A 13,487-nucleotide genomic window follows, 5' to 3' on the forward strand; every position below is an offset into this window, starting at 1 on the left:
TTCCACAGGCCTCCCCCACCCGCACCCATCAGCCTGCGAGCCCCACCCACAGACCCACAAAGAAATGTGGCGTCCCCCACTCGGACATGTGGTGTCAGAGAAAAGCCAACCCTTCAGACCGAAGCCCCAGAACAAAAGGCGTGGTGTCCCATGTAACATCTAAAGAGGGCTTGTCTGCTCAACAAGTAAACTGAGTTCATGCCTGGGGCCCCAGCCAAGCAGGCCTGCTAAAATATTAATTTTTATAAATAATCTTACAGGTAATATTTTTTGCAGCATCCAAATCATCACCATGGGAGAAATTAGAACTTCCGGACTTCCGTATACTTTATTTTGCAGTTTTGTTTTTGTTTTTTGTTTCTTTTTTAAGTCACAGATTGCACGGATGAGAAGGATCTGTAGTGACGGCTTCTCATACCTTCAGACAGGCCTGCAGGGAACTGCAGGACCACAGAGGAGGCCGGGCAAGGGGACCACAGGGGCCCGAAGCTGTGTGTTACCTTTTCCATCCGCTCAATCAACCTGTCCAGCTCCCCAATCCTCTGGTCCTTCTCCTCTAGGCTGATCTCTGCCGCTTGCATCTTTTTATTGGCTTCATCAATGGCTTTCAGAAAGCTATTGGTTTCTTCCTGCAAAAGAAATGCACTCTCCTCAGCCATGCAGTCCCTACCAATCAGGCTCCGAACAGCTCAGGCCTTGCTAAATCATTGTGATTCCTTAAAAGTATGACGTGGGGGCCTAGAAGTGCCCCACAGACCATAGACTCAAATTCTGTGGTTCTGGTTCTCACCTGTGAATAAAGACGCATCACATGGCTTTTTACTGGGCTTAGTTATTTTTTTTCTCCTATTTTCTCTTGAGTCTTGATGTCTAAAAAGAGCCTGCAAATATTACTTATCCCCTGACTAGGTGCTCAGAGTGTCACCGTATCTGCCAACATAAAGGGAATTAGGGCTGGATCTGGAATTGAATGCAGAATGCCCAGATCTTTCCCCCGTACTGCAAAGCACCAACTCAGTCCGTCAGTCAGCACACTGATTAAGCCTGGGAGGACACAAGATAAGGCAGAATGGAGTCCTTGTCTCCAAGGAATTTATGTTCTTCTAGAGAAGCCAAGACGTGAGACGTGCGGCCCAGGTCTAGTAACAGGGCCCAGAGGATCCCACGGCAAAGGGAGAGCGGGCTCCCCAAGGACACTTCTAGCTGCGTGAGCGGGGAAGACCTCATTTGTGGGGAGGGTGGCGTTTTTAAGGCTTTGGGGGAGCTTGGGTAGGATCGAGGATGGGGAAGGAGGAAGGGCACCACTGCAGGGAAGCCCAGGACCTGCCTGGATGCTGGAAATGGTCAGACTAGCTAGAGAAAGGGGTGCGAGGAGAGACAGAGACTGGGGACCACTCCGGGCAGGGAGGCGGGTGAGTAGAGGGAGGGGAGGGGAGCGAATGGGTAAATAATAAATTCCTCAACCCGTCTCCTCTGTTAGAGTCCACTAACTCACCTGGGAGCAGAACCCTCCCAGTTACAGCTCACCGACAATAATGAAGCCCAGACTGTCGTGACTCCATCGGCGGCGAGCGCATACCCACCAGGAGCGCCTCCTTCTCCGCACTGTGCCGCTGCTGCTCTTCGCGGAGCTTGTCCTCGTATTGGCTGTACAGCTTCCTGGTCATCTCTCTCATCACCTCGGCGTTGGCCTCCTGGGAGCATTCCACCTGCAACGAGACTCACGTCAGAGCTGCGGCTCTGGCGGGTTCCAGGGGAATCCGTCCCTTTCGCTCTGTCTCAGGCGTGGACTCACAGAGGAGCCAGGGTTCTGCAGGAGACAGGCAGCAGGAACTAACGGGGAACGGGACGGCAGGAAGAAGGCAAAGGGGTGATCGGGTGCACAGAAAATAAACAGCAGCACCTTACACTCATTTATTTGATAACATCAGGAAAAAGTGCTCCACGTGAGTAAATTTTCCAAAGGCAGACACATACCTGAGTATCAACACTCCCCCCAGATTTAATCATTTTTAAACTGAATGCTCTCCAAAATGTGTCCAAGCTCCACTGTCTTATTAACCCCTTTCTTCAGTGACTCTTCCTGTCTAATGTTCTTTTGCTTTTATTATCAGTTTGAACAAACCTTTTTCTCTGGTTAATATATCCACACTCTAATTAGCATCAGAAAGATATGCTGTTTTAATTCTTGAATGTTCTGTTGTAGGGCTGAAAATAAGATCACTAGGTTATCAGAATTGGGTCAGAGTAGGATAAACTATAAAATTAACAATTTATACCTTATAATATAAATTTAAAGAAATTTTTTAAGTTTCCTATAGGAGGAAGGAGGGATTACGAGAAAAAAGATATTACAGATATAGATGCTCTAATTCTGAATATATTTTGTTTTGTAGACTTGAGTTTCAAACCAAGTAAATAATTTATCTGTTATAAAAATCAAATTTCAAACAATTATCTACCAAGATCATTCACTGGGAAAAGAATAGCCTTTTCAACAAATGGCACTGGGGACAATCAGATTGGTCACATGCAAAAGAATGACACTAAAAAAAAAAAAAAAGAATGACACTGGATCCCTAATATACCATATACAAAAATTAACTCAAAATGGATTAAAGGCTTAAACATGAAAGCCAAAACTACAAAACTCTTAGAAGAAAAACATAAGGTAAACCTTCGTGACCTCTGATTAAGTGATGGCTTCTTAGGTATGACATCAAAAGCACAAGCGACAAAAAATGGATAAATAAGACTTTACCAATATTCAATATTAAAAACTGTGCTTCAAAGGATGTTATCAATAAACTGAAAAGACAACACAGAGAGTGGGGGGGCAGTATTTGCAAATTACATATCTAATACTTGTATCTGGAATATATATAAAGACTCTTACAACTCAATAATAAAATATACATAACCCAATTTAAAAATGGGCAAAGGATTTGACAGACACCAGAGAAGACATACAAATGGCCCATAAGCACAAGAGACAATGCTCAACATCACTAGTTATCAGGGAAACGCAAAACTGCAGTGAGCTACCACTTCCCCTCCACTTGGACGCTGTAACCAGTAAGACAGAGAGTAATGCGTGTTGACGGGGATGGGGAGAAAACAGAATCCTCCTACGCGGCTGGTGGGAGTGTAAAATGGTGCAGGTGTACCTACAGGTTACCTTCCATATTGTTTGTTTGGCTTTTTCCCCCATGTGCATTTATTAATTAAAAAATTTTTTTAAGTTAGAAAGCAGGGAGGCCTTTGAAGAGAAGCTGCCACGTGGAGTTGAGGGCACCCCATTAGTTGCACTGGCCAATCAGTCTCTAGGAAAGACTTATGCTTGTGTAAGAAATCTGGACTCAATGCTTTCCGTACCTTTGCACTTCCCCAAATGTTGCCTTTAGAAACATTGCCGCCTGGCTCAGGGGACCTTAAGCTGGGGGCTCCTGGGGGGCTTGCACAGGCCCAGCTTAGGAGATGAGAAAAAACAGCAGGCTTATGTTGAAGGTGGCTCATGTTTCCTTTCTGCCCAGGCCCTGCCCTCGCCTGTGAACTTCAGGCCACTGATACTAAGCTTCCGAAGGTTTCCTCGTGTCTCTCCCTTCCAGCTTATTGCTTGGTCAAGACTGCTGAGCTGGCTGGGTACCCAACCTCTGGATAAGGAAGGTGTACTGCAACCTCCATAGGCTGCAGGGTGTTCACTTCAAAGACTGGCCCGAAGTCGCTCTTGATGCCCTCTGATTCTCCCTTCTCATCACTAGGCACTTTGAAGAAGCCACAAAACGGGAACTCCTGAACAGAGATTATCGTGAGCTGAGAGAGACCCAGTGTGTCCTGCACCCCATCGCCACTTTAGAACAGGTTCTGTCCCTCACGTCCTGTTTACTCAGCATCCAGGTCGTATGAAATACTCTCAGTCCTGTAACTTTTTAAAATGATTATGTTGGGGATAAAGGAAAGTATTAATCTCTAAAACAGGCACATGTAGGCCAGATTTAGAGACCTGGTCTCCCCAACACCACAGCACCCCTGGAACAGACAGGAGAGCACAGCACAGGTGCACAGAGCAGACAGTGGAATGAATTGCTTGGTAAAGCTCCTACACTGAGGATAGGACTTGAAACAGACATTTCAGACTTTCTCAGCCACAACCCCCCCCTTTTTTTTCAAAGTAACTCTCACCCAGAAATATAATACATGCAAGAGTAAGTGGAAGTCCAGCCCTGTTCGAAGAGAAAGCGAAGGGGACTCTGGCCCCTCCCCTCCCCTGGTGGCCGTGTCTGGCCAAGTGGATGGTGACCGCACAGCCGCGGGCCGCAATGAGAGACCATGCAGCCCATGCTCGCCTTCCAGCCCTCCCTGGGCAGCCCTTAGAGAGGGGACCACTGTGTTCCCCTAACTGAATGCTCAGCACCTCCTTTCACTCCCGCACGTACTCTGGTTTGAGCAATAAACTACGTGGAGACACCACACATCAGGCATCTTCTCTAGCACAGCCTAAGACCATGCAAACCACAGTCTGAAAACCAGAGACTTAGATGAGAACAGACTCACTCAGGAAATCACGTGAGTGGCTTCCGTGAGCCACTCGTGGGACTGCTCCTGCACTGGGGAGGAAATCGACCCCTGCTTCAAATTTGGGAGGAGCACCAACAACCTCCGGGGCCTTAGAAGCCGAGCGGAGGACCAAGCACAGCCTGGTGGGCAGGAGGGACACTGCCCAGGTCCTTGGTTACCCACCCGTTTTCTTCCTGGCTGCCCCTCAGCTCTTTGCTGTCAAATCAGACAGAAAGGCCTCAGAACCTCAGAGAAAATCTAAACAGTGAAGCTTCTGAGGTCCCAGACTGGTAGGCATCCCAGGTGCCTTCTTGGTACAGAAGAGCAGTGCCCGGATGACTGTCTCGGCAGCCCCTAAGGCCACTGGGGCCAAGGCAGGAGTGCGCCACGGTGGGGTATACATGGGCACCCCCAATCTGGGCTGGCAGCTGTGAACACAGAAACCCCTTCAGGGCCTTCAAGTCAAGCCCTGTGGGGTTGGCCACAAAAGGGTGGGAAATGCAACAAAGAAGACAGCAGAGACAAGAAAATGGGAGAGCTGATGGGGGAAGAGAGGAGAGAAAGGTGAGCAGGAACTCTGCGCTCCTGGACTTTACCTTCATTTTCAGCAGCTGGTTTTCAACCTGCGCTACCTCTAACTGCCTCTGCTTTTCCCGCAGCTTCTCCACGGAGGCTTCATATGTCTGCTGCAGACTTCGGATTTGATCCTTAATGTTGCTATTTTCCAAAGTAACATCCACAAGGGTTTTCTGTTGGGATGAAAATAAAAACAAAACCAGATCCAGTGGTGCGAGAACACATGGCCAGAGTCACGCCCCGGGATGTCCCTTTGTCATCAGCTGCTGAGCTGGACATCAGCCCGCAGGAGCTGCAAGGCCGGGACCCCGATGTCTGAACGACTGCGGCCCCATAGCGGTCAGCAGGCCTGCCCTCCGTGGCTGGGTGGGCCAGCCAGCCCCCTCCATGGCACCCCATAGCTGCTGCCAGTACCACCTGCTGCTGCCCAGGATGGATGGGAATGGTTAAAAACCTTTTCCAAGGAAAAGTGTTCATAATACATCATTTCACATAGGAAAAAAAATGAGTTTGAAAATAGTAAGTAGAGAAGAATCCCATTTGGAAAAAAAATGCATAAGCATGTTCAAATGTGTTCATGCACAGGAGGGAAAAAAAAGACTAGGAGGAGAATCACTGAAACCCCAATAAGAAGTTTTCACGATGGGATAGGATTATGGATGGTGTTTCTTTTCTTCTTTGTATTTTCTATATTTTCCAAATTCCCAAATTGAAATCGGAAGACAAAATCGGTGTTGTGTAGAATGGAGACCCTCCCCTTTTTCCTCAAACGGGCTGTTCCCATATGTACTTATCGAGACGACCTGCCATGACAACGTGCTTGAGGTTACCATAACATCTGCAGAGGCTCCACCTTCCTCCCTCAGGCAGAGAAGGGCAGTGATGAAGGGAGAACCAGGGAACAGAGTGTGTGACTCAGAAAAGTGCATGACAGATGTCAAAAGCCTGTTGATTATTGCTCTAGGCCGCCCGCTGGGACAGGAATGTTTAATACTGCTGCTATTCCATGCTTCAGATCACCTGCTGAACTCTCCTTCCACAGAAATGGCGTCTACATCTCCAGAATTCCTGTCACTGGACACAGACTTATGGGCCCCTCCTACCACCTCCCCGAGTCACTGACAGCTTTATATTAGAAGATCTGGAAACTCTGGTATCAGACACACTTTCTAACATCTGAGTCCTCTTTGTAAATGACGCGTCTCTAAAGCTCCCCCAACTCTGCAGCCTCCACTTTGGATAATTAGACTCAATCCTAAACCTACCTGAGTCAGGAGAAAGGATTTTCAATGGTGGTAAATAGACATGAAAGAAAGTACAGAAGCCACTTGGAAACCAGAATCCCAGAACACTGAAGCTGCAAGGAGCTTTAGAAGCCACCTGGCCCAACCACCCCGCTCCAACCGCCCCTGGCTTTTCAGAGCCCAGTATCGTGCTCATGAACCTGTATCCGGACCAAGAGAGCAGGGCTGCAGCCCTGGCTCTGCCACTAGCTAGACACCTTGTTCAAGTCATTTCTCTCTGTTGGCCTCAGTTTGCTTACACAAAACAAGGGGACTGGGGATCATCTCAACAGTTCTTTCCAGCTCTGACAATCTAGAAAACCAAACCAACCAAGGATCTGGTCTTATTGTCAGTAACAATGAAAATGGGGTAGACTGGACAACAGAAGGGGTCAGAGCCTTGCAGAAGAAGCCAACTACTTCAGACCAGTTGGGTTTCCTGGCCATGGGATGGCACCTTTCCTTCCTCCTCTTCCTCCTCCCCTTGCCTTTTTTTTTTTTTTAAGACAATGGTTTTTAATCTTTTCATTATAAGGCTCCTCTGTCTGCCCTGGAATGAGACTAGCCCATAACTAGGAATCGGTCAGGGGGCCCTGGGTTAGGGTTGACCCTGTTCTAACAGTTGACCTGAAGTAAATGCCTGGACTGTCAGCGGTGTGGACAAAAAATGTTGCCTTCTATTCCAGTAAACAAAGAATGTTGCCTGCCATTCGGGTAAACGAATTTTCCCCACCATCAAACCATCAGCCAGTGCTGTCACACCCCTCACCCCTCCAAAGATGCACCTGAGGGGAATTCAGGGTGGAAAAAACAGGATACTGGCCCTGGACAGTTAAATTGCACATCAAAGAAGTCACTTCAATGAGCCCAGACTTGTATTTTTTCCATACATAGGAAAGCACTAAAAATCATTAACTTAAGATGTCTGATTTTTATGATTAACTATAATCTTTACATGTTTGACTACATGGTTTTGGGTTTTTGGTTTGTTTTTTTTTTTCCATCAAAAAGAATCCTGTATGTCCTGGCTCCTCCCTTACCTCTTCAGAACAGTCCCTCAGAGCTACCTCAGGACTGACTCGAGGGCTTAGCAGTCCTTTGCGAAGTCCCTGAATAAAACTTAACTTACAACTTTTAACTACATTTTTCTCAGTCAACAGTGGGATGGCAAATGAAAAGTATGATGGGGAAGAAAACCTCGATACCAACCAGATCTGTATGCAGGTGAGGGACAGCATTTCCTGGTTGGCCCTGAGTGAGGAGATGTCCATGAGGGGAGGAAGGGGAGCCTGGGTGAGCCCCCTGGATGGCAGAAGGAAGGGAAAACAAAGGCTACTGAATGAGCCAGATCCAAAGTAGGGCTTGGCCTGAGGCCAGGGGAAAGCTGGCATGAACTATGGAGAGCCAGGAAAAGGGTGGGACACGGAGGCCCCACCAGAAATGGGCCTCCCAGACAAATCCAAACACAAGGCCCACCCAGAAGCGTGGTGGGACCGTGGCCCAGTTTTGCTCTTGGCACCACTGCCCAAACAGCTGTTAGTAGAGAATACCAGATCCTAGCGGAAGTGGATAATCTCAGCATGAAACTCTGTTTGCTTATCTAGCAGATTATTTATAGAGAACCAGAAAGGATGTGAAATCGCTTGTGGAAACTTCAAGAGGAGGGTAGAAAGCTAATAGCCAAAGAAAGGTGGAAGCGGGCAGAAACTATTGTTTACATGTTTGGAAATTAAAGCCAAGGGAAGCTGCTTCCGGGGAATATAATGTTCTTCTCTGAACATTTTCAAGTTAATTTGCATGTTGGATGGGGGGCTCCATTGGAAGAGCAATGGGCAACATCCAAGGGGTTAACTCCTAGCAAATCAAACTGATCAAGACAGCAATCACCTTAAAGTGGGCTGACACACACATTTCATTTGCACAAATGTAGGGTTCTGGCTCTTTTTATTTCTCTGCCAGGTACTATAAGATGTTTTTTGGAATGCATATGATCTCTTTTAATGCAAAATAATTTCTAAATTGGGAAAAAGTGCTAATAGCCTTTAGGAGTTGTCATGAATGAAGACACACTGCCTTTGGTTACGTCTGTCTTCTCTGTGATTGCTGGAGCTTCTCGAAACACTGGGCTTCGGGGAGCCAGCTGATGTGCTGTTTCAGGCACTGACACCTAAGACCACTTGGGGATCTAGTGGATTACGTGACATCTTGATCTCTGAACTCAGGATCTAAACCCCCATTTTAATAAGAGCAGAAACAACTCCAGCTCCAAGGTGAAGAGTCTCAGCTTGGAAGCCCTTCCTTCAACCTCCTTCCTTCACTGTCTTCCTGGCTCAGCCTTGACTGCAGCCATGTGTAAAGGATTCTCAATAATGCCTTACTTTTCTACAAAGACTAGGGGCCCACTTGTGGCTAAGCACGCCTGCACTGTCACGGGGGACACCCAGGCCACCAAGGGGCAGATGAATACCTGCAGGCTGATGGAGTCCGACGCCAAAGCCGAGTTCATGGCATTGAAACTGTCCAGGGCTGACGACTGTGTTTGGATGTGACTCTCCAGGTAGCCCTGCTGAGCCTGGGAGACCTGGACAGATGGAGGAGACGGTTACACACAGCCAGTCCACACACACTCACAACCACCTCCCATCCGGCGGGGACTTGCTCCCGACAGCAGCCACATCCACGTCAACGGTACTTCAAGTACAGCTTTAAATTAACAAGTCAACTTCGGCATGACCCGAGAGTAGAAAGACAAGGCTGCTCTTCCTCTGGATAATATTCACACGTGCCCCCACAGGGCCTCACTCAGTCCTCACAACACTACGTGGCAGCCACAACGTTCCCTTTTAAAGGGAGGAAGCAGAATCAGAGTTAAGGGGTTTGCACACAAATAGCTAAGTGGCACAGCTACCTCCAGAACCAGAACCCAGCTGGAATACCTTCCTGAGCCATCCCGCTCTTCCTCCTCACCCAGGAAGGAACGTCCTTTGGGCTCACCCAGTTCTCAAGAGCTGTGTTATGCTGTCTTTGTTGGATGTGTGTTTAACATGTTTGTGAGTGTTTCATCAGAGACCAGTCTTAAGGTCAACCTTAAAGAAGGGCTGGATACAGAAAGGCCAGGAGGCGGCAGAACCGGGGTAAGGTTCTGGGAATGCTCAGGGGAGACCTGGGCGGACTGCGGGCACCACGGGGAGCAGCCAGGCACGAGAGAGCAGGAGGTGCACAACTGGGAGAGGGAGGCAGAAGGGAAACGGCAGGCCAGGACCCAGAGCAGGAGGCGTGCTCTTGCTCAGCGTGTTCACGTGGCAGTACGTTAGCACCTTAACCCGCCTGCAGTCCATGGTGCGGCCTGGAGGAGGAGAGACTGTGGGCAGAGAGCCGGCGCTCCTGTGACAGTCCTAGCATGAGAATGAGGGTGTGCAGGAGACGGCAGTGGAGAGCAAGGGGCAGAGACCTGTTTAGGCATCTACTGCAAATCCAATCCTCTGGCTTTAATTACAGTCATTAGTGTCAGTGGACGGCAGGGTGAATTTCCAAGGGTGGTGAAAATTTCACAAACCTCCTCCTCTTTGTCAGTGAGAATGGGTTAGGTGGGTATGTTTACATAACCTCACCCCTATAATCAAGGCAGTAAGACTTACTTAAGCAGACAATTTCACAACCCGGCCATGAACTAGACTCTAACACATGACTGCTGTGACCGTGCTTCTTCCTTGCAGACGTTAAGGGTCATGGAAAGCATGTCATACATAATGGACTTTTTTTTTCCTTCAAGATTATTAATCAAAAATATTAAAAAAAAATTTTTTCTCCCATAAGCATTTGCTTGATTAAACTAAAGGAAAGTTATTTTTTCTTAAATTTTTGAGTAGGTGATACATTCACAGAGTTCATCATTTTAAAAGTAGAACAGGTACATGCTAAAATAAATCTCCCTTTCACCCCTGTCCCATTGCTCTGTTACCACCTCACCCACTCTGCACTTGGCTCCACTCAAGCAGGAACCACTGTTAATTACTTTTGTGACATCCTTCGAGTAACTTTTTGTGCACATGTGAAACAATCTGGACGTATTTATTTCCCCCTCTTGGATTACGTAAATGTTAGAACACTATACATGATTATTTCCCTGTATCTTGCTTTTTTCACCATCTACTCTATATATCTTTGAAATTTTTTAATCTCTCTTTCTGAAGAGCTTACTCACTTTTTTTTTTTTTTTTTTGGTTTTAGAACTCTGTGTATTGTACTGTAGAGATACAATTTATTTTACTTTCCACTTCTTAATAGACATGCAGGTTTCCAATCTTACTATTATAAACAGAGCTTAACAACTAAATTCATACATATGTCATTTCACATATGTGAGGATTTATCTATGGAATAAATTTTTAGGAATAAAATTGCTGAGTCCAAGGAGGTAGGCATTTGCAATTTGGGTAGATACTGCAAATTACATTCCAACGAGCAGCCTGCCTGCTCCCCCCTAGCACCGCTCCTGCAGCGTCCGGTCCCACTCCTGCAGTTCTGCTAGTCCTCTAGGTAAAAAGGACAAAGCAGGACTGTTTGAGTTTCTCTTACTCTGAGAATGAGGCAGAGCATCCTGTCATACATTTAAGGGTCGTTATCGCTCCTTCACTGTAAGTTATCTGTAACAGATACCATGCCTGTTTGTATGAGCTGTGGCCTTTTTCTTCTTGACTCATGGGTGCTCTTTAAATACTCAGGATATTAGCCGAGTGTCTATGATATGAAGGCAAATAACTTTTCCCAGTTTGCCCCTTGCCTTTGACTTCAGTGTCTCTGCCAGCACTGGTTTTCATTTCAATGTAGCCAAAGTTGTATCAGCCTTTCCTTTCGTGGTTTTGGGATTGCATGTCATAGTCAGAAAACACCTTCCCCTCTTGAAGAGTATTAAAGGATTCACATGTATTTTCTTCTGACACTTTTAAGTTCCATTTTAGCATCTAGAGTCTTTGATCTATTTAGAATTTATCCGGATATAAGTCTGTCCCAAGAGAACACAGTGACTGGTCCCTTTGCCTCCCTTTATTTCAGATGCCACATTTATCATCTGTTGGGGTGTATTTCTGAGCTTTTATTCAATGATGTCTGTTTATGTGCTGACACTATGCTATCTTATTCTCTGAGGCTTTCTCAATTTCTCATAACATTAATAGGGCTATTCTCTTTCACTGCCCTTTTTTCCCCAGAATTTCCTCAACTCTTCATGTTTGTTTTCTATATACCAAGGAATCACCTAATCTAGTTGTAAATAAAAAATAAAATAAAATAAAATAAATAAAATAAAATAAAATAAAATAAAATAAAATAAAATAAAATAAATAAAATAAAATAAAATAAATAAATAAAATAAATATGTTGGTATTTTTATTGAATTTTATTAAATTTGTGTATTAACTTGAATGATACTAACATATTATAATGCTGAATCTTCCTTTCTAGGTACATGGTGTGTCTTTCTACTTGTTAAAGTTTACGTCTAGGTATTTGGTATTTTTTATGTAGCTGTTATTTTCTCTGGGTTTTTTGGGGGTTTTTTTTTTTGTTGTTGTTGTTGTTGGGTTTTTTTGGTATACTGAAACCTATTTGTTTGTGTCTGTTAATCATTTATCTTGCTACCTTACACAATTCTTTTGGATTTATAGTAGTTTTTTCATTGGTTCACTCGAGCCTTCTGGGTATATAATCATACAGTTTATAAGCAGTGATAGCTTTGCGTCTGCCTGTCCAGTTTATAAACGTCTGGATTTCCTTCTCCTGTTTAACTCCATCGGCTAGTCTCTCCAGGACAGTGCTAAGGAATAACATGACAGCTGGCTTCCTTGTCTTGTTCCCGCCTTTGGAGGGAATGCTTCCAATGTAAAGGCTGTTCTTGACCCCAGAGTTTTCCTTCAGATACTAAACTCCATTCTGTGACAAAATTCCCTCAGTTCTTTTAAAATATGAGTCGATCCATAAAAAACCAATGTACACTCAAATACCTTCAGGGACTAGCACCTGAGGGGGCGTTCTGCTCTAGCATCCTGCTGAATTTCCAAGTCACTGAGATGTTGACTTACTGACAGTTCCTGGGTGAGCTGTCGAATCTTCTGTCTCATTTCATCATAGTCCCCATACATTCTCTTCCTCACTTTTTCCAAAGTGGCTCTCACCTGCAGCCCACAAAGATGCTAGTTAGACAGCCAGCTACAACATTTTCATGTGAGATTTCCAAAACGTTTAAGAAACCCTCATGAGAGAAGGACCTCACACAAAAACAGTCTCAGAAGAAGACAATCTGGGACAGTTAAGGAGAACATCACTCCTGATAGCCAGTTGGAAGCCAAGGGAATTATCCAAATAACAAGGATAATAATACATACACATATATTATGATTACATAAAATTATAATTATTAATAAATATTGATTATACAAATAAGAAGCTCTAAAGAAAAACCGGTTTGTTGACATTTACCTGCCACCCTCAAAACCATATTCAGGCTAGATTTTCCCGTTTCCCTACCATACAGTTTTATAGGTAGAAAATTTTTAACAAGTTGACCTTGTAAAAATATGGCTAGGAGAACCGGAAAACCAAAAGCCAACTCTAGTTTCCCCTATCTTGGTTCTGACTGCCAGAGAGTAATTAAATGTCTGGGATGTGAGACAGGAAAGTATGAGCCCATACATGTGAGAGTCAGTTCCCCAATAATCACCAATACACAAGGCACTCAGTATAAGAAAAGTCGAGGTGACCCCCCTAAACACTTAAGTTTAAGTTTCTCTATAGTCCCACTTCCAGAGGAGTAATGGGGCCTTGTACATTTTTTTTAAAGACAAAAACCCTAACGTGTAGTCTCTGTCTCCTCCCTTCTTCTGGTGCCCCCTAGGATGGACAAAGAAATCAGGGATCCTAAACAGAACAGGGAGTCTCAAGGGAGCCTCTGGAACGTCTATCACTGGAGAAGCTCAAAGGCAGACTTGGTTAGAGTGACGGGTATGCCAGGGACAGCACATGGGGACTTAGTTTTGAAGCTGTGTTTTAAACTAGACTACATGTTTATGGGGT

General features: G+C 45.4%; 1 protein-coding gene across 5 annotated transcripts in view; it reads right to left on the minus strand.

Moving 5' to 3' along the window:
• The window catches only part of MYZAP (myocardial zonula adherens protein), a 99,444-nt gene that overhangs the window by 46,451 nt on the left and 39,506 nt on the right, over positions 1–13,487 (minus strand). For all 5 annotated transcript variants that reach the window (XM_032481117.1, XM_006181695.3, XM_014556717.2 and 2 more), the window contains 5 exons: positions 12,497–12,589; positions 8,884–8,997; positions 5,154–5,306; positions 1,584–1,709; positions 501–629 (listed from right to left, as the gene is read on the minus strand). In XM_032481117.1, coding sequence (XP_032337008.1) covers positions 501–629; positions 1,584–1,709; positions 5,154–5,306; positions 8,884–8,997; positions 12,497–12,589 — 615 coding nt within the window. The remainder of the gene's footprint in view (positions 1–500; positions 630–1,583; positions 1,710–5,153; positions 5,307–8,883; positions 8,998–12,496; positions 12,590–13,487) is intronic.

Source organism: Camelus ferus, chromosome 6 (assembly GCF_009834535.1).
Source record: "Camelus ferus isolate YT-003-E chromosome 6, BCGSAC_Cfer_1.0, whole genome shotgun sequence".
Taxonomy (NCBI): Eukaryota; Metazoa; Chordata; class Mammalia; order Artiodactyla; family Camelidae; genus Camelus; species Camelus ferus.